Source organism: Rhinolophus hipposideros (genome assembly GCF_964194185.1).
Source record: "Rhinolophus hipposideros genome assembly, chromosome: 13".
NCBI lineage: Eukaryota > Metazoa > Chordata > Mammalia > Chiroptera > Rhinolophidae > Rhinolophus > Rhinolophus hipposideros.
The window spans coordinates 741,609-760,848 of record NC_138059.1 but is presented as its reverse complement, the minus strand read 5'-3'; the positions used below and the strand labels follow the sequence as shown (position 1 = coordinate 760,848).

The 19,240-nt window shown below is 53.9% G+C and overlaps 3 protein-coding genes across 14 annotated transcripts; 2 read left to right on the top strand and 1 right to left on the bottom strand.

The window, feature by feature from the left end:
* Positions 1-2,584: 2,584 nt before the first annotated feature.
* ZNF623 (zinc finger protein 623) lies at positions 2,585-4,724 on the top strand (the record flags this gene model as incomplete). Its single annotated transcript, XM_081070512.1, has 2 exons — positions 2,585-4,049; positions 4,560-4,724. The coding sequence occupies 2 exons, from the start codon at positions 2,585-2,587 to the stop codon at positions 4,595-4,597; spliced, it is 1,503 nt and encodes a 500-aa protein (XP_080926638.1). The 3' UTR covers positions 4,598-4,724.
* A 1,657-nt stretch (positions 4,725-6,381) lies between these two features.
* CCDC166 (coiled-coil domain containing 166) lies at positions 6,382-10,767 on the bottom strand. Its single transcript, XM_081070513.1, has 2 exons — positions 9,968-10,767; positions 6,382-9,866 (listed from the first exon to the last, which is right to left on the bottom strand). Exons 1-2 carry the CDS (start codon positions 10,403-10,405, stop codon positions 9,171-9,173), a joined length of 1,134 nt encoding a protein of 377 aa, XP_080926639.1. The 5' UTR covers positions 10,406-10,767; the 3' UTR covers positions 6,382-9,170.
* Positions 10,222-19,015, top strand: MAPK15 (mitogen-activated protein kinase 15). 12 transcript variants are annotated; one of them, XM_081070508.1, is made up of 14 exons: positions 12,604-12,719; positions 13,928-14,026; positions 14,227-14,256; positions 14,358-14,448; positions 15,004-15,134; positions 15,225-15,388; positions 15,603-15,742; positions 16,432-16,489; positions 16,850-16,987; positions 17,109-17,214; positions 17,318-17,519; positions 17,620-17,753; positions 17,842-17,970; positions 18,056-19,015. In XM_081070508.1, exons 1-14 carry the CDS (start codon positions 12,651-12,653, stop codon positions 18,230-18,232), a joined length of 1,668 nt encoding a protein of 555 aa, XP_080926634.1. In that variant the 5' UTR covers positions 12,604-12,650; the 3' UTR covers positions 18,233-19,015. The 12 variants fall into 12 exon arrangements, with proteins under 12 accessions (XP_080926630.1, XP_080926634.1, XP_080926631.1 ...); XM_081070505.1 differs by having other exon boundaries at positions 16,303-16,489; XM_081070504.1 differs by lacking the exon at positions 12,604-12,719 and adding an exon at positions 10,222-10,312 and having other exon boundaries at positions 14,339-14,448; positions 15,004-15,388; positions 16,303-16,489.
* The last annotated feature ends 225 nt before the right edge of the window (positions 19,016-19,240 follow it).

Here is a 19,240-nt window from a genome sequence, read left to right as displayed (position 1 = left end):
GACGCCTGTTCGGGGTGGTGAGAATGTCCTGGAATTAGCGGTAATGGTTCCACAACCTTAGGAATGTTCTAAAACTACTGAATTATGCACTTTAAAATGATGCCTTTTATAGTACGTGAATTATATTTTAATAAAAAATGGCACAGGTTGAAAAGCAGACAAAAGGGAACATACTGTACAATTCCATGTAAATAAATGTAAAAAATGGGTAGAATTCACCTACAGTGATGGAAATGGTGACCCTTGGAGGGAAGGCTTTCTGGCAGCAGACGTGTTCTGTGCTGACCGGGGCTGTGGGTACACAGGTGTACACGAGTTCATCAAGACGTGTGCACTTTATGCAAATTATAGCTCACATAAAAACAAACATGTTGGAAGGGTGCTCCCTTGCCCTGGCTCTGCCCTCAGAGGTGCATCGTTGTGCTTGGTGGCTAGGTTGGAAATGGGTTTTGAGGGTTACAGCAATCCGTCTTTTTCCCTCTGGTGCAGATTTTGGGCAAGAAGTGATTGCGTGGCCCCCTGGGAATGAACTCAGCTGGGGAGAGCTGTCAGGTGACACACCTATAAGGAAGGCAGGATTGAGCAGTGGGATGGTCCCAGTGGGGCTTGGGTTGGAATGACGCTCCAGAATTGCCCCAAACAGAAGCAAGGGCACGCTGGGTTCCTGTTGTCGGTTAGGCACTGGCTGGGATGAGGGAGGCTGAGTCGAGATGGCCCTCCAAGATTCCCCTAAGGTACACACGCCTTCCAGCTGCCATGGGATTTTGCGATATAATTAAGGTGCTAGGTGGGGAGGTTCTGTAGGTGGGCAGACCTCATCATTGAACCCTTGGAAAGCAGAGTTTTCTGCGGCTGGTTGCAGAAGAGACGTCAGAGAGGGAGTCTATGAGTTCCTGCCTGGAAGACGCAGGTGGCCGTAGGAGCCAGCAGCCAGCAAGGAATTGGAAGGTCCTACGACTGCAAGGAACTGAATTCTGCCAACAATCTGAATGAGTTTGGAAACAGGTTTTCCCAGAGCTTCCAGATGAGACTTCAGCCTGGGTGACACATGTGACCCCAAGCAAGGTCCCAGAAGTGCTGGGCTGGACTTCTGGCCTATAGCACTGAGATGACACGTGTGTGCCTTTTCTGCCGCTAAACTTGTGCACTGATATGCGGTGATGGGTGAATAATTACAAGTGGGCTCTCCTGGGCAGTTCCCAGGGTGAGAATTCCAGAGCTGGAGGAACGTTATCACTTAAGAGGAGAGTTGGGCGCAGCACCCCAGTAACCGTGTAAGGTTAAATAACCACTGGCTGAACAAGCTTTTCCAAAGTAAACAGACCTGTGTAATGCAGACCGTGCAGAGCCCCCTGCACCCCTGCCAGTTGTCTTCTTCTCCCTAAAGACCATCACTGTCTCAATCCTCCCACTGGTTTTGTCTGTTTTTGAACTTGATATAAATGGAATCATACAATATGAACTCTTTTGTACCTGGCTTCTTTGTTCAGCATGACATCTGTGAGATTCGGCTGTGCTTTTGCTGTGGCAGTTCTTTTTCTTCTTGCTATATATTATTTCCTTGTAGGAATACTCGTCAGTGTGTCCGTCCCTCGGTTGATGGCTACTCTGGTGTTGTGAAGAGTACCACTATGTGCACCCCCACTCTAGGCTTGGTGTCACGGAGTAAACGAGAGGGTCGGTTTTAGTGCACAAGTGGAGCTTACCTTAGATTGGATCAAGGACAGTTTAGCTCACGTCACAGGGAGTGTATGGTGTGGGAACACACACGGGTAGGTTGGTACATGGGGGAGGAAATGAACGTTCTCATCTCATTCTATTTGCTCATCAGCTGGGGGGAAGGAGTGAGTGTTGGACAGTTGAGAAGAAAAAGCAGGAAATGATCTAGAAGAGTTAGGGCAGGGTGAAAATTGCTGGCAGCTCTCAGTGCTCCATTAGGCAAGGGGTTGTGAATGTAGAGAGCTCGGCAGTGAGGATGCAGACAGGTCAGAAAGCAAGCCGAATTCAACCCAAGTAAAGTTTTCTCACTCGAATATGATAGAGGAAGAAGAGGGCAGGCGAGTTAGGACCGATATGCAAGAGACTGGTTTTTGGCGGACAAGTATACCCCACGTGGGTACAATACCACTGACCACGGGACCGAGGCCAGGCGAGGAGGAAGGATGTGAGAGAACGAGGGACTATGAAGGGCTGGTAAGGTCCACGAATTCGTGTTTCCTTGGAAATGTCTTGTTTTTTTTAATGGAGTCCAAGCCATATCCCTACCCATCTGCCAGCCAGTCAGTCTGTCTCCTGGAGTTGGATGGTGGGGCCCTGAAGAAGCCTTCCCAAAGGGGGGAGGCTGTTTGGGGTGAGACAAGCGCTGTGGTGGCAGTGTGCTGAGTCAGGAGTGTGGGCACAGGAAACACCTTCCTCTCTCCCACTCTGGATGTGTTTTACCACACACCCACTCAAGCAGATTCCTGTCTTACCAAAGGGGAAAGATGATCTTATTCTCTTTTATTTCAGATTCTGATGTAAGAACTGGGGACAAGAAGGTGACTTGGGAGCCGGAATTTCTGAGGATGGAAATCTACATAAGACAATGTCAGAAACACTCACAGTGATGGAGCCCCCCGCTCCTGAGTCTGGAGGGGCCCCTGAACCCAGATTAGGGGGGCTGTTGGGAAACCTGGAAGGGGAGAGCCTGCGGAGTTCCCTGTCTCAGGAGGGAGGTTTCAAGCAGGTGAGAGTTACCCACTGGAAGATCCAAACAGGAGAGGCAGCCCAGGTGGGTAGTGAATCAGAAGGAAGCCCGGTTCTGAGCTCAAACCTTCTCATACTTCAGAGACAACTTATAGAAGGGGAAGCCCACCCATGTGAGACTTGTGGCAAAAGCTTCCCATTTAATTCAGACCTAGTTAGTCATCAGATTTCTCATACTGGGGAGAAACTTTACAAATGTGATCAGTGTGGGAAAGGCTTCAGCGAGAGCTCCCACCTTGCTGAGCACCAGAGAGTTCACACTGGAGAAAGACTCTATGTGTGTAATGCGTGTGGGAAAGACTTCATTCATTATGCAGATCTCATTGAGCATCAGAGAACACATGCAGGAGAAAAGCCATTCAAGTGTGCTCAGTGCGGGAAAGTGTTCTGTCACAGCTCAGATCTGATTCGACACCAGCGAGTTCATACCCGGGAGAGACCTTTTGAATGCAAAGAATGTGGGAAAGGCTTCAGCCAGAGTTCATTACTCATTCGACACCAGAGAATTCACACGGGAGAAAGACCCTACGAATGTAATGAATGTGGAAAATCCTTCATTAGGAGCTCAAGCCTTATTCGACATTATCAGATTCACACAGAAGTAAAACAGTATGAATGTAAGGAATGTGGGAAGGCCTTCCGTCATCGCTCAGACCTCATCGAACATCAGAGAATTCACACTGGAGAGAGGCCCTTTGAATGTAACGAATGTGGGAAAGCCTTTATTCGGAGCTCAAAGCTTATCCAGCATCAGAGAATCCATACTGGAGAGAGGCCTTATGTTTGCAATGAGTGCGGGAAGCGTTTCAGCCAGACATCAAACTTTACTCAGCATCAGAGAATTCACACTGGAGAGAAACTCTATGAATGTAATGAATGCGGGAAAGCTTTCTTTCTGAGTTCATACCTTATTCGACACCAGAAAATTCACACTGGAGAGAGGGTATATGAATGTAAGGAATGTGGGAAAGCTTTCCTCCAGAAAGCCCATCTCACTGAACATCAGAAAATCCACACTGGGGACAGGCCCTTTGAATGTAAGGACTGTGGGAAAGCTTTTATTCAGAGCTCCAAGCTTCTTCTACATCAGATCATTCATACTGGAGAAAAGCCCTATGTATGTAGTTACTGTGGGAAAGGCTTTATTCAGAGGTCAAACTTCCTTCAACACCAGAAAATTCATACTGAAGAGAAACTCTATGAATGTCAGTATGGGAAAGATTTCAACTCAAGCCCAAGCTTTAAAACTAACCAAGGTGCTCAGGAAGAGGTCCTTCCCTTGAGTGAGACCCCCATACATCTGGGTGAGAAGTCTGTAGGGCAGGGGGGGCATACAGGTAACTTATAAACTGATCCTCCAGCTCAGTAAGTGATATTTGGAAGTGTGTCAGAGTCTTCATTCGTGTGACGTTGGATGTGTCTACATTTGCCAGAGTCATGGATAGGGCTGCATTAGGAGTGGGCTGCCACCCACTGCTTTGCAGTGGTGCTGGACTGCTGGCCTCCTCCTCTGCGAGGAACGCACGTCCTCAGGAGAGCCACGTGACTGGACAGCTGCCTGAGCTGGAACAGTTCAGGGGGAGGAGCTAGTTCTCAAGGTTTCTATATTTTAATGCACAATTACAGTTCGCCCGTGAGTTAAATCCCTTTTAAAGGAGAACTGTGTATTCAGTCTTACTACTTAAAGAGTATTGTGTAGCAAATTTTGATCTATTGAAAAGGCAAGTTGGAAAAAGAAACTTTCTTGTTTAAAATGACATTTGGTTCCTGGTGATCCTCAGGATGAATTCTAAGCTCCCTCTCCTGTGTCCTAGGTCTTTTCCTTCCTGGAGCCTCATCTCCCATCACTTAACTCCCTGCCACAAAGCTGGCACTGCCGCATCACTGACCGACGCTCCCATGTGTCCCAGCTGTGCCCCCTGGCCTTTGTCCTTGTTTGAATGTTCTCTGGTCACCTGCTTAACTCCAGCATGAGTCAAGATCTGTGTCGGTCAAAAAAAAAAAAAAAAAAAAAAAGATCTGTGTCGGTCACATCAGGCTCATCCCCTCCCCGTGTGCTTCTGTCACTCAGTTCTCACCTCTGTTACTGCACTTAACTTTGATTATCAGAGTTATGTTTTTAAACTTTCTCTTTCATTATTACACTGTTAATTCCTTAAGGACAGTGATCATATATGATTGATTTATGTGTCCCTGGCACCTAGCGCAAGACAATAAAAAGCACACCCCAAGTCTGTGTGTAACTGGCCCCTCTCTTTGTCCATTCTATACTGCTATTTTTTAAACTTTTGGATTTTGTTATTGTTTTGTAAAGGATAATCTACTGGTCTGGAAATATCTTCTCTCAGCCCTCTTGATGTCTCCTGCTTGTACTCAAGCCAGAAGTTACAGGCGGTGGCCAGTATGAGACCAGTGCCCTCGTACTTACTGCCTTTAGCACTCACCCATAACCATGCACTTGCTGTGGGGGAGATTGTCTTCCCTTAGTCGTCTGTGTGTCTTTCTAATTCATTCAAGGGGCACACAATCCCAGGTGCACTACACAACTTTTTTCTGTCTTAGTTCCATGATTGAACTCAATTATTTCCCTGCTCTCTGGCTCATTTTGTCACTTATTTGAAATTGTATTGATCTGTAATGACCAGTGCTTAGTGCTGGGAAAACAGAGATGAGGAAGACACCGTCCGTCCTGAAGTCATTCAAAGTCTGATGGGGAGGATGAAGATCACAGTGCACTGAGCGAGGTGTTCAACAAGTGTGTTCCCAGCTGTGTAGGAGCACATGAGGAGGTGACTCGTGTAGCATGGAGGACCTGGGACGGCTTTGCACAAGAGGTGGCCTTTGAACTCATCTACAGAGAGAAGTAGGCACTGTCCACGAGAGAGGAAGGGGTGGAAAGAGCCCACAGGGATGGGGTTGTGCAGCTCCCAGTAGAGCTGTGCCGAGCAGGAGAGTCTTACTACACAGCGGCAGCATCTAATGAGTTGTAGTTGTTGCCGCTGGATTTCTTTTATCTGAACATTAACCAAAACAACCAGTTTGGAAATTATATAAAACAATTGGGTTTTTTTGCCCATGAAGGCATAGAGTTAACAAATTTCAGCAAACCTAGAATCCTTGGGTAGGTAAATCAAAAAGGGCATACAAGACTCCATTTGGAGAAGTTGCCATTCGGAGTGGTGTGGACGCAAGGATTACCAAACCATTACCAACTTTGTTGAAGTCCAATTTCCATGCAGTAAGCACCTATTTTAAGTGTACAGAGTTTTGACAAATCCATACACATGTGGAACCACCATCATAATCAAGAAAATGACATTTCTATTTCCCCAAATCGTTCTCCTTTGCTGTTCTCAGTTAATCCCACCCCTGCTTCAAGTATCCACTTTCTGTGGGTGTAGATTAGGTTTGCCTGTTCCAGGGCTTCATATAAATGGATGCGTATAGTAAGTAACCTTGTGTGTCTTACTTTCACCTTGGCATGTTTTAAAGACAACCAAGCGTAGTTACATGTCTCATAGCTCTTTCTCTGCCCAGTTGTCTTCCATTGTATGGACAAACCATCATTTCTTACTCATCTGTTGGTAGAAATTTGAGTTTCCAGTTGGGCTCTTATGAATAAAACTGCTATGAGCATCTGTGTAAAATGATTCATTTGGGCATGCCTCTTTATTTCTCTTGGGTAAATGCCTAGGGATTTAATTGCTGAGTTATAAAGGCCTTGTTAACTTTATAAGAAATTGCCAAAAAATTCTCCATACTGACTGTACCACTTTACACTCCTGCCACCATCTGTCAGGGTTCCTGTTGCTCCAAATCCTCGCCAGCACTTGGTGTTGTCACTCTTGTAAAACTTAATCCATTCTAGTGATGTGTGTCTGTGTTTGCATGCTGAATGGTGGTGCTGAGCACCTTTTCCCGTGCATGTTGCCATTCTGTGTCATCTTGTCACATGTGACATGTCACATTGTGACATGTCTTCACAATTTGGCCCACTTTTAGATTGGTTGATTTGTCTGCACATTATTGACTTGTAAGAGTCTTTTCCATATTCTAGATGAAAGTCTCTTCCCACATACAGTCTTCGGGCTTTTCATTTTCTTAATGGTGGTTTTTGAAGATTTAAAATATTTTATTAAGTCCCATTTGCCAAGAAAGTTTGTGGTTTTGAGTTCTATGTTTTTAAAAAGCTATTCTTCAATTGTTAGTGTATAGAAATACATTTTATTTTTGTATGATGACTTTGTATCCTCCAACCTAGATGAATTCACTTATTCCAGTAGCTTTTTTCTAGATTCTTTAGAATTTTCTAAGTAGCTCATCAAAGAATTTTATTTGTTCCTTTCCAAGCAGATTTGAAAAAGCAGAACTAGAATTGAAAATTTAACAGACATTAAATCTCAATGTAAGGGTTTAATAAGTAAATTTAAAGCAATTGAAGGGAGAATTAATGATTGAAAGATATATTTGAACAAATTATTTAGAATTGAATGCTGAGAGACAAAAAGTTTAGGCAATATTTGTAAGAAAAATAAATAAAAAGGCCAAGGATTTCCAGAACTGATTAAAAAAAAAAAGACTAACCCACACAGCTACAAGAGATAAATACCAGGTAAGATAAATGAGAAAATGCTGATACCTAGGCATATTATTACGAAACTGCAGAGAATTAACAATGCCAGGACACAAATATGAATAATGTCAAAACAAAATATTTAAAAGCAGACAGATAAAAAATAGATAACCTTTAAAAGAAGGACTATCAGTTCACTTGTCGGGCTTTGTAAAGAAATAACTCCACTGTTCTAGATAAAATACTGTCAATCTAAAAGTGTATAACCAATGGACATATTTGTTTTCAGACAAAACTAAAAGTTGGCTACCTACAGTCTTTCATTAAAAGAAACTGAAAAGGATGTACTGTAGGCAAAAGGATATTGGGATGATCTAAGATTTAAGAAGGAATAATGAGCAGAAAAAGAAAGTGTAAATGTGAGAGTAAAGCTGATTAAGCATCCATTAGGTAAACAATAGTTAATGGTGTACTACAGGGGCTTAAATTTTAATAAAACACATGCTTCATTAGCATACAATTGTGAAGTGACATGAGAGTTTAATTAAAGTGTTCGAAAGTGCCTTGTTAGACGACTAAGGAGGAAGATAAGGGTGTGAATAACTAGACTGATGAGTTGGGTGAATGTATTAAAATGTTGAGAATAACCAATAAAAGAGCAGAAAAGAGAGTAATGGACAAAAGAGAAACAACGATTGATCTTTAAAAAACCCACAAATACAAATATAGTACAAAATATTCTGTAATAATATCTAAAGTATGTGAATGGATGATTCAAGTAAAATTCAAACACTCAAGAATTTAAAGAAACTCAAGTATGTTATTAAGAAACACACCTAAAACATAAGGATACAAAAAATGTTGGAAATTAAAATAGAAAAAGATAGGTGGCTAAGAACCAAAAGAAAACTGCTATAAGCAAAGAATGTAAAGGTCCCTACATAATTTAAAGGTTCAGATCACCAGACAACAAACCGAAGTCATCACATCAAAACATACAGAGCAAAAATGGAAAGAATCACAAAGAACTGACATTCATTCCATCATCAAAGTGAGAGATGTTGCTGAATATTGACAGCTTGCGTTCCTGTTTCGATGCTGCCGCTGCTCACCAGTGCCCTGACCCGCCGCAGGCTGCCCGGTTAGGAGAATGTCCCTGTGCTCAGAAAGCTAGGGTTTAGAGATGAAGGGGCATGAGGTCGGCGTCAGGAATCTAATCTGAAATGTTGGAGGGGGGGAGTGGAGAGGGGAGTGCACAGACACACACACCAGAGGGGCAGAAAGCAAACTGCTGGTGAATCTGGATATGGGTCTTCCGTGGACTATTCCTGCAACTTCTCTCTAAATTGGAAGTCATATCAAAATAAAAAACGACTCCCTCCCCCAATAGGTTAAACACGAAACCTCCTGCGGCACTCCCGTCCGCAGCTGGCCCACCACGCTGGCCCAACTCGCAGTTGCCAGGCGCCTTTCCTGCTCCCTACTATCTGTCCGTGCCAGCGATGTCTGTCTCTGCCACCACTGTCAGCCCTTGTGGGCAGGACGCTCACGTGGCTGACTTCCTCTGTGGGGCCAGCCAGAGACCTGCTGTGGCGTGGAGGGATGCTGGATCCCGGCGACACCCGGGGCAAAGGGCGCATCGAGCTACGCTGCAGCTTGAAAACTGAAAGCAGGAATGAGTGGCCCCTGCGCGGGCGGGAAATACCGGAGCAACAAAACAGGCGGTGCCAGAGCGGCGTGGGAGGTCACACCTTTATTAACAATTGGCATTCACCAAATACACGTCCTGCGCACAGGTGTCCCCCACCCCTGGCCTCACTGGCCTCACTTCCTGGTAGGTTCAGGCTGTACATCAGCGTTCACAGTCTTCTTTAACTGGTGGACAGGAAGGGCCTGATACGGGGACAGACTTAGCAGAGGGAGTGATGTTCTCTGAGGCCACTCGCAACGAGGTCCGCGAAGAGACCCGGGAAGCAGGATGGGACGGGGTCAAGGACGGGACTTGGGAGCCCACACGCGACGTGACCGATGACGGGACCCTGGAGACCGCACGCGAAGAGACCTGAGACGGGTTCCCGGAGACTGTGCGCGACAGGCCTTTCTGGGAGGCGACAGACCCGGGTCGGGAGGCGGGCGGCGGCCGTTGCCACAGCGCCGGGCCCCCCGCGCCCCGGCGCAGCCAAGCATGCACACGCGCCAGGTCCCGCGTGTCTTCGTGCTCGCGCCACAGCTGCTCACGCTGCTCCAGCAGCTGTCGCCGCGTGTTACGCAGCAGCTGGGCCCGGCGGAGCAGCCTCAGCAGCTCCTGCCGCAGGCGCCCGTTGTCCGCCTTGATGGCCTGCGTGTGCGCGATGAGCGCGCGCGCCGCCTCCCGCTCCGCGCGCCGAGCCAGGGACTGTACGCGCTGGCGCGCCTCGCGCTCAAAGGCCGCCTTGTCCTCCAGGAAGCGCCGCTTCACGCGGTGGAGCAGCTGCGTGTGCTCCACGCGCATGTGCAGGAGCTCGCGCTCCAGCGTCCGGATCCGGGCCAGCTGCTCCAGCTGCAGTTCCTGCGGCGCTGTGCGGGTCAGCGCCTGAGAGCGGCGCGCGCCCGGCCCGCCCGGCCCGCCCGGCCCCCGCCTGGCTTTCCCCTGGGCCTGCGCGTACTGACCTTATAGGGCTGCAGCTCTTGCACCTGCCGGGCCATCTGCGCCGCGCGCGCCTCCATCTCCAGCAGCTGCGCCCGCACCCCGTCTTCGCGCCCGTGATAGAGAGAAGCTAGCTCTGTTCGCTGCCAGTGGACCCGCGTCAGGTCCACGCGGTTCTGCTCGTCCAGCCGGACGATAGCTTGGGCGCAGCGCTGCGCACGGGCGCTCATGTAACTGGCGTAGAGCCGGTTCTCCTCGCGCAGGCGCAGCGCCTCGTCGTCCAGGAAGGCGTTCTCCTGCAGCACCTGGTCGACGCGCTCCTGGCAGGCGTCCAGCTGCTCCGACAGCAGCTTGTACTCGCGCTGCAGGTACTGCGCGCGCTCGGACAGCGGCGGCGCGGCGCCCTCTGCCCCTGAGCCCGGGTGGCGCCCCGCACTCTGGCCTCTCTTCCTGGGCGCCATGGGTCCTGGCCTGGGGCACAGGGACGCGTGAAGGCACCACACCCAGCTCGCTGTTCCAGCTTAGCCTTCCCCTCCCCCACCGCGAATATTCTAGTGGGGTGAGATGCGTCTCAGCATCACGGAGATTGGGGGAGGCAGAATCAGGGGTATGGCGTTACTCAGGGGTCAGGGCACCGTGGCAAACCTTTGCTGTGCGCTCCTCAGGGACCTAGGCCGTCCATGGGGCGCGCCCACTTTGAGTAATGTTCGCGTTCAGCCTGTACAGTCTCCATGGAGACAGAACTTAGTCGCCCTTCCCCACTATCACCCCGTTGCTTGGACAACGGCCCTATTTCTCTCCTCCATTCCCCCCAACTCCCTCACCCAAGTCGGTGCCTGACATCCTGTGTGTGCGCCTTGCACAGGCCTGGGGGAGCCAGGCAGGGCTGCGGCTTTTGGGGGACCACGCTGGACTTGCTTCGGAATCTAACAGACTCGGCAGCCGCTCAAGTAACCTCCACTTTCCGCGTGCCACACTTGGGCCCTTCCCTGTATGTCCACCAATGGGCTCTTGCCCCCGTGGCCCCCAGGTGGGGAGACGCTTGGCCAAATTCCTAGCCTTCAGCCTTGAGCAAGCTACTACCCCCCCACCCAACACACACATGTGAAATCTGTCTTGTCAGGACAGAGCTTCCCCACAGCTTTTCATCTCTCGCGGAATTCTAGTTTTCCTAGGAGCACTTCGTGATTCCTTGTGCTCCTCCGCGGCCTCCATGGGAGTTCAAGTTAATGGGAAAACATCGAGTCCGGGATGCCATCCGTTGTCCAGTGTTTCTCTGTGGGATTTCCTCATCCCACCGACCTGCGGTTGGCTCCTTCCCAGCTGGCCAGAATGGCTGGAGGGGAAGGGATGCAGCAGGGATTCAGCTGTCGCTCTTTCTGCTGTTAACGTCCGTCGTGGAGACTTTGTCTTGAGCCCCTCCTTTAATTCAGTCTCGGCCAGCCAGTGGGCTGTGCTTCCCCAGCCGGGAGGAGCCGGCGGGCGATCAGAGTCCAGACAGCCTGGACGTGCAACTGAAATCGACACCTATTTCGGCGCTGTCATTGGACATGTCATTCCTGTCCATGTCAGTCCGTTTGCTGCCCTACGGGCAGATTCAAGGGTTGTTGGCTTGTAGCTTTGTGAGCATGCTTTAGGAAACCACGCTGGTAGAAAGGTGTCGACTGAAAAATAACATCGACTAGGTGTTTTGTCACCAAAAGGATTCAGGAATAACTCGGGAATAAGCAAAGGGCTGCAACCCAGCTCCCGCAGACGTGGCAAGCCCCACGCACATTCTGGCCTGCTTGCCAACATGGAGGGCTATTTAAGGAAGTTAGAACCACAGAGCTTTATTATAAACAGTTCTTCCTGCAGGGTTCTCTGGTGAACTTCCCTAAGCCCGAGCCCCTCCCATAGACCCTCCCCGATTATATTACTTAAAGTTCCAGTTAGTCTTTATCAAAGGCGTGTGTTGAAAACTGTCTTAGCAGGTTGATTTCAACGCAGTGGTAATTCCCTCCTATGGCTGGATATGCGCTAGTTAGGTACACCTGCGCGGAAGGTGTGGCAAAACCTCTTAAAATTAGGAACACAACTGAGGCATTTCCCTCCTTGTTAAAAAAAAAAAGGTATTTTATAATATGAATAAAATGACATAAACTTCAAGACAATGCAGAATCCCTGTTTTAACATTAAAATATTAACGAAATGTTACTCATAAACTCCTAAAACGCCGCAAATGATACGGGCTTTTACCATCTTGGTGCCCGGAGTGTTTTAGGAGTGGAGGGGCTGCCTGCGAGTCACTATCAGCACCGCCTTCCCAGAGCCCGGAAGAAGTAAGGCAGAAGGTGGAAAGAGGGTCCCAAGCGTGGGCGCCGCACGTGCAAAGGCCTGGAGATGGCAGTGAGGGTTCAGGAGGCAGAAGAAAGCTCCTTGGGGCTCAGGTGGGGTGGAGGGAGGAGAAAGTACCTTCTCCGGGGACCAGGAGGTTTGGCTGCGGCAACTCAGAGCTTCGAAGGGTTGAGGTGCGGCGCCAAGGATGCGGGACTGCGAGGACGGCTTGCACCGCGGCCCCGGATTGAGCAGGGCTTGGCCTGCAAGCCCCGCCCCACCCTGGCGCAGGCGCCAAGGAGGCGCCGTGGCTGGTTCCCAAGGCAACCGGTTTCAACAGTTCCTCAGCCCAGCTGGAGTCGGCGGGCCTCACCGCGCCTAGCCACCCGCATGTGCGCCGCCGAGGTGGACCATCACGTAGCCCAGCGATACTTGATCAAGCGGCGGCTTGGGAAAGGGGTGAGCCCGGGGAAGCGCCCGGGCGACCGTGGGACCAGGCCACCTGCAGGGCGTGGGCAGGAGCAGAGGGGGGTCTGTTCCCTCTGACTCTACAGGGTCTCCTGGCTCGCCTCCTGCCTCCTCCACCGACTGGAGGTGTGGCCTTAGGCAAGCCACGGAGCCCTAACAGGGCCTACTCCCAGCAAACTTGTCAGGTACCTGGCTCTGGGAAGCAGGTTACAACCAAGGCCCCCAGTGGTCTCAGGCCCAGTGATCCTAGAGTGGCACCCAGCCTCCGTCCCCACCCACTATCCCTAGCTCCCGGGCTTTGTCTCTGGGTGCCCACAGGAGGCTCTGACAGGCTGGGCCCACTTGCTCCAGTCGCTGAAGGGGGAGGGCAGGTTTGGGAAGGGCCTGAGGTGGTAAATGGGGTGGACCTGGAGTGGGGGCCAGAAGCGGGTGTGAGCCCATGTGATTTGTGACTGTGAGTGAGCATGTGGAATTGTGTATGAGTATGTATGTGAAAGAGTGTGATGGGGGAGACCACACAGCGATTCAGACAGTGCACAAAGCAAGTTCAAAGGCCTTGAGACCAGAATCTGTTTGGCTGTTGGGGAAACAGCAGAGCTGCTGAGACTGGATATAAGTGACTGGGGGAGGGGCCGATCACATGGGGCTTTGGGGAACTGAGAGAACTTTGGCTTCTACTGTGACGCAGGGCGTGGTAGCAGCCATTGGTGCCATTTACAAGGCTCACCCTGCCCACTGTGTTGAGGATGGGGATGGGGTAGGTGAGCGAGGGAGATTAGTCAAGAGGTTGAGCTACACTAATCAGCCTAGAGATGGTGGCTCAGACCCAGGTGGGAGCAGCAGAGACGAGAGAGCTGGTTGGATTCTGATGAATTCTGAAGGTAGAGCCAACAGGATTTGCTGACAGGCTGGATGGAGTGCGAGAGATCAGGGTGCCTGGAAAAGAGTCAGGCTTCAGTTCTCGCCCCAGACCCCAACCTACTGGGCCTCCATCTGCCCTTGCTGCCTATTGCCCTCCTCCAAATATGCTGCCATCCTGGGCAGCCTGCAGAAGCAGGGGCCTTGCCCAGGGCCACAGCCCTCACCACACCCCTGCCCTGCGTGGCAGCCAGAATCTGGAGGAGGAGCCTGTCTGCAGGGCAGTGTGGGGGCTGGGCTGGCACGCTGGTGCGCAGAAGGCTGACAGCCCTCCTCCGCAGGCCTATGGCATTGTGTGGAAGGCAGTGGATCGGAGGACCGGGCAGGTTGTGGCCATCAAGAAAATCTTTGACGCCTTTAGGGATAAGACGGATGCGCAGGTGAGGGGCAAGGTGCAGGAAAGGCCGGGGGCGGGGCTCTGGGCTCACCCCCATTGTCGGTGCCTGGAAGCCCCATCACTGCGGGTTTCTGGCATTGCTCAGTCCAGTGGGCGTGTGACTGACGGCCATGAACCCCTTTGCGTTCTTTCATGATGGCTCCTGCTGGTTCCGCACACACTCATGTTTCTGTCTCATTCCAGAGAACATTCCGGGAAATCATGCTGCTCCAGGTGAGTGGCCAAGGCCATCTGCTTGCTTCCCCAGTCTCCCCCGACAAGGGCAGAAGCCCAGCCCCTCAACCCCAGAGCCCAGCCCCTGGCTCTCTCTGCAGGAATTTGGGGACCACCCCAACATCATTCGGCTCCTGGACGTGATTCGGGCGGAGAATGACAGGGACATTTACCTGGTGTTTGAGTCTATGGGTGGGTGAGGCCTCACAGCCCCCAGCCCCACCTCTGTCCTGGCCTGAGACCCCCCTCCTCCCCGGCCCAATGGCCTGGTTCCCTCTGGGTGTCACTCTGCAGCTCAGAGCCCTGCAGTGGCCAGCGTCTTCACCTTGGGCAGCATCCCTGCGCCCAAGGGCAAACAGCTGGCAAGTGTTAGCCCTTGGCTGATCCTGGTGGTAACCACCTTGCCTCCATTTCCACGAGGCCCCTGCTTTGTCCACTGTTTGCAGCTGCCTTTCCCTTTCTCATTTTATAAAACAAAGGCATGGAATAAAGTATTTAAAATGTTCCACAAACCTCTTGCCGTACTACCACAGGCAGTGAGCAGGCCTGAGACGCCTGCGGGGACCACTGGGCAGTGTGCATGTCCAGGACACCGCCCTGAGGGTGGCCAGAGGGACCTGGGGACTGCGGTAGTGGGCGGGCTGAGATGCTCCAATGAGGGTTCAGAGTGGGGGCCTGGCTGCTCTCCCAGGCGTCCAGGCTGACAGCCTCACCCCCAGGCCTCCTCACTGGCTTGCATGCCCCCAGACACTGACCTGCATGCCATCATCTGCAAGGGCAGACTGCTGAAGGACATTCACAAGCGCTACATCTTCTACCAGCTGCTGCGGGCCACCAAGTTTATCCACTCAGGACGCGTCATCCACCGGGATCAGAAGGTGCCACCCACACTCCTTCCACTGTGTGCACCCACCTCAGCGTCCTCGAGCCCCAGCCCATCAGCCCTCAGCTCACTTCCTCTCCCCCAGCCGTCCAACGTTCTCCTGGATGCCAGCTGCCTGGTGAAGCTCTGTGACTTTGGCCTGGCCCGCTCTCTCAGCGACCTCCCTGAGGGGCCTGAGGGCCAGGCCCTGACGGAGTACGTGGCCACACGCTGGTACCGGGCTCCAGAGGTGCTGCTGTCCTCGAGCTGGTAACAGAGACTCCACCCCATCCCGCCCTCCTCCTGCAGGTTCCCCCCCCCACATGCCCTCTTGCCCAGCCAGGGCGCCCAGGCCTTCCTGCGCCCCCACATGTGTCCTCATCCACCCTTTCTCAGAGCCCTAGATTCCACGCCCTTGAATGTCCCTCCCTGCCTCACTTCTGCCTCTGGGGCCCCCTGACGCCTCTACCCCTTCCTGCCCCAGGTACACCCCTGGGGTGGACATGTGGAGCCTGGGCTGCATCCTGGGGGAGATGCTGCGGGGAAGGCCCCTGTTCCCTGGAACATCCACACTTCACCAGCTGGAGCTGATCCTCAACACCATCCCGCCACCATCTGAGGAGGGTGAGTGTGCATGGGCGTCACTCCACGGGGCAGGAGCACGAGGCTGTGGGGAGACAGCGCCTGACCGGCCAGACTGGGAGAGGGATAGGGAGGGTCCGGAAGCCTCCGGAGGCTGGGAAGGCCAGGCCTGCATGTGCTGGGCCCAGGGAGGAGCTGGACAGTCTGCAAGGAAGGAGGGCCTGGCCACGGGGTGCCCATGACGGACGAGAGCACTACCCCTCTGAGTGGTGGCGGGGGCAGGACCCACCCTGTGCTGGCACCGGGCAGGGGAGGGTGGGGGAGGAGGTGGAGGAAGGCAACAGTGGGGGCATGGCCAACGGGTCCTCCCTCTTTCCTGAGGGAGGCAGGTGGGGCAGGAAAAACGCCAGATGGGATGGGCAGAGTCCAGTTCTCTCCCCAGCTCTCTGCTTTCCTGGGTGGAGAGGGCAAAGGGCTCTTCTGTGGATGGAGGCATGTGTGTAAATGTGAGCATGACCACGTGTTGAGGGTGTAGAGGTGTGCAAGGGCAGGCACACGTGTGGGTGCTCACGTCCAGATAGTTGGGGTTCGGGCCCTACCAGACAGCCCCACTCCTGGAAGGAGAAAGTCACTCCATGGGACCAGAAGGGTTGGCTGCCTCCAGACCTCCCTGAACTGCCCACCAGAAAAGGGCCTCCTGATCACACCACTTTCCGCCACCCACCCCGCAGACCTCCTGGCTGTCGGCTCAGGCTACAGTGCCTGGATTCTGCACCACCTGGGGTCCCGGTGAGTGCAGGTGCTTTGGAGTGGGGCCTCTTGCCGGCCAGTCTGTGCTAGCCCAGACCCCTGCCTGCTCTCCTGAGAGCAGTCCCAAAGTCAGCAGCTGTTGGGCACAATGATAAGGGATCCCCAGTGGGCCCAGCTCAGCCTGGGGTGAAACCGCAGGAGTTGCTTTGGGCGGGTGGCAAGGAGTGGCCGAACGGGACCAGAAGGTAAGATTGGGGTCACGAGACTTTGCCAGGCTACGTGACAGTCGTGTATGGGTTGAGACAGTTAAGTGGGTCAGGGCACAGGGCTGAGCCTGGGCCACAGATGTGGATGTGGGGAGGGGCGCCGCCCTGGAGGCAGGATGATCCCGGCCCGCAGGCCACGGCAGACGCTGGACGCCCTCCTGCCTGCCAACACGCCTCCCGAGGCCCTGGATCTCCTCAGGCGACTCCTGGTGTTTGCCCCGGACAAGCGGCTCAGCGCAGCCCAGGCACTGCAGCACCCCTATGTGCAGAGGTAGGGAGGAGGCGGTAACGCCAGGGTTGGGGTTGGCTGCCCTGCGTGGGCTCCTGCGGAGAGGTTCGCCTGACTGCAGCCCGGGCCCCCCTGACCCACGCTCGCCTTGCTGGCCCGGCAGGTTCCACTGCCCAGCCCGTGAGTGGACACTGGGGGCGGATGTGCGGCTGCCAGTGCAGGAAGGAGTCCAGCTCACGGCCCCCGAGTATCGCAACCGCCTCTATCAGGTGCTAGGGAACGTGCTCCCTGGAGGCCACTGCCCTCCTCAGCGACCCCCAATACCCTGCACGCCCACGCTACGCCCCTCTGAGCGCCCCTCCCCTCTCACAGATGATCCTGGAGCGCAAGGGAAACTGCGGCATCCCGAGAGAGAAGCACCTGAGAGGCGCCCCCCCTGGGGCAGAGCCCAGCGCCCGCCTGCCCCAGGCGCACCCACTCAAACCCAGAGCCGCCCCCCAGCTGCCCTTGGACTGCACCACGCGGGACCCTGGACACAGGCCTCAGAATAGCCCCGGTCACGCCCCTGCGCGTGGTGTGTGATCGCTGTGCAGGGCTGGGCCCCTTCTGTGTGGGACCACCAACCGCCCCTGGCTCAGGGCTCCTAACCCCGGTCTGATCTTCCCACCTCACAGACACCCCTGGCGGAGCCAAGAACGTTCCCAGGCAGAGTTCGGCACCCCTGCTCCAGCCTCCACCCCCAAGAGGACCGGAGAGAGGGGAAAGGGTACCTGGGGCGACGGCGGGGTGCCCCTCAGCACCCTCGTGGGTAGGTCGTGTAAGGGTGGCCACAGGAAGATCCCTCCGTTGTGCCTTTCCGAGGGCCGGCAGTGACCCTGCGACGCGCCCCTTCCCAGGTGAAGTCCAGCGTGCTGGGGGCAGCGCCCTCCCTGACTTCGCAGGCCGCCGCCCAGGTGGCCATCCAGGCCCTGATCCGGAAGGACCGGGACCCGAGCCGTGCGGTGAGGGCGGCCGGTGGGCCACAGGTGAGCGCACCCCCTTCCTGCCCTCCGCTCCCTCCCCACCTCTCCTGGGCCCCGCCCCCTCACGAGGAACCCCGGCTGCCTGCAGGTGCCTCTCCCGCGGTCCCGGGAGTTCCGGCCGGGCAGGAGGATGTTCAGCGCCTCTGCCTCACAGGGGGTCCAGGGGGCCGCTAGAGCCGCGCTCGGGGGCTACTCGCAAGCCTACGGTACCGTCTGCCACTCGGCGCTGGGCCGCCTGCCTCTGCTCCCTGGACCCCGCGCATGAGCCGTGCTAGTCGCTTCCCACCCCACTCTGCTCCGCGGGGTATCTGCGAGCAACTCAGCCCTGTGTCCCACCCCCACCCCCGGATTGGCCCTCCAAGTCCCCAGTGCTCTCCACTGCTGCTTTGCGGGGCCTCATTCCAGTCCCAGGAAGCTTCTCAGGTCATCTGTAGGGGAGATGAGTTTCCCACCCAATCACTTCCTCCAATAAAGTCTCCTCCATCCCCAGCCTGCCTGCCTTTCATCCTCAGTGGGGGACTCTGTGGCCACGCCACCCCCTTCCGAGGACCCCATCCCATGTCTAGGACCATGTCTAGCACAAAGTCTGCCCAGGGAACCTCAGGGCCTGCCTGGTGCTGGAGCAAAGCAGAGCCCAGCTTGGGCTGGTTGCAGGGGCCAGGTTGTCCCCAGGGTGGAGACAGGGACTTGTGACCCTGAGCCAGAGAGGGAAAGGGGATGGAATGACAAGGCAGTGCCCCAGGGTACATCCCCAGCCTGTGTCCCACCAACACAATGACTGGCACCTGGTTTGTCGTGGTGGGGGCCACCCTGTGATGTCTTGTGGGGCTCAAGGCTAACTGCTCCAGTCACCACCAGGCAAAGGTCCTAGTGTGAGTCTAGTCCAGGGGTATGGAGGGGCCAAGGAGACCCCAAGGGCCCAGTGGGCATGGAGCTGTGTGTTTACTGTCCCCCGGGTGACAGTAAACTGTGGGCCAGAACACAAGGAGAGGAGTTTACAGGCCAAGGGGGTGGCTGTGCTGCCAGGGGCATCGGCCTCTCCTGGAAAGGCCAATGTCAGTGGGGGAACAGGCGGGAAGTGTGAAGCATGGGCAGAGGGGGGGCCCAGACCCAGCGGGGCTTGGGATGAGGCTGAGGAAAGAAGGGGGCCAGGGACAAGGGCCCCGTTCTGCGTGAAGATGAGCCAGTCGTGAGGCAGGGCAGTTTGTGTGGTTTCTGGAGCCAGAGGAACCGTGTCTAGGGGATGGACGCCACCACCCAGAAAACAGCAGGG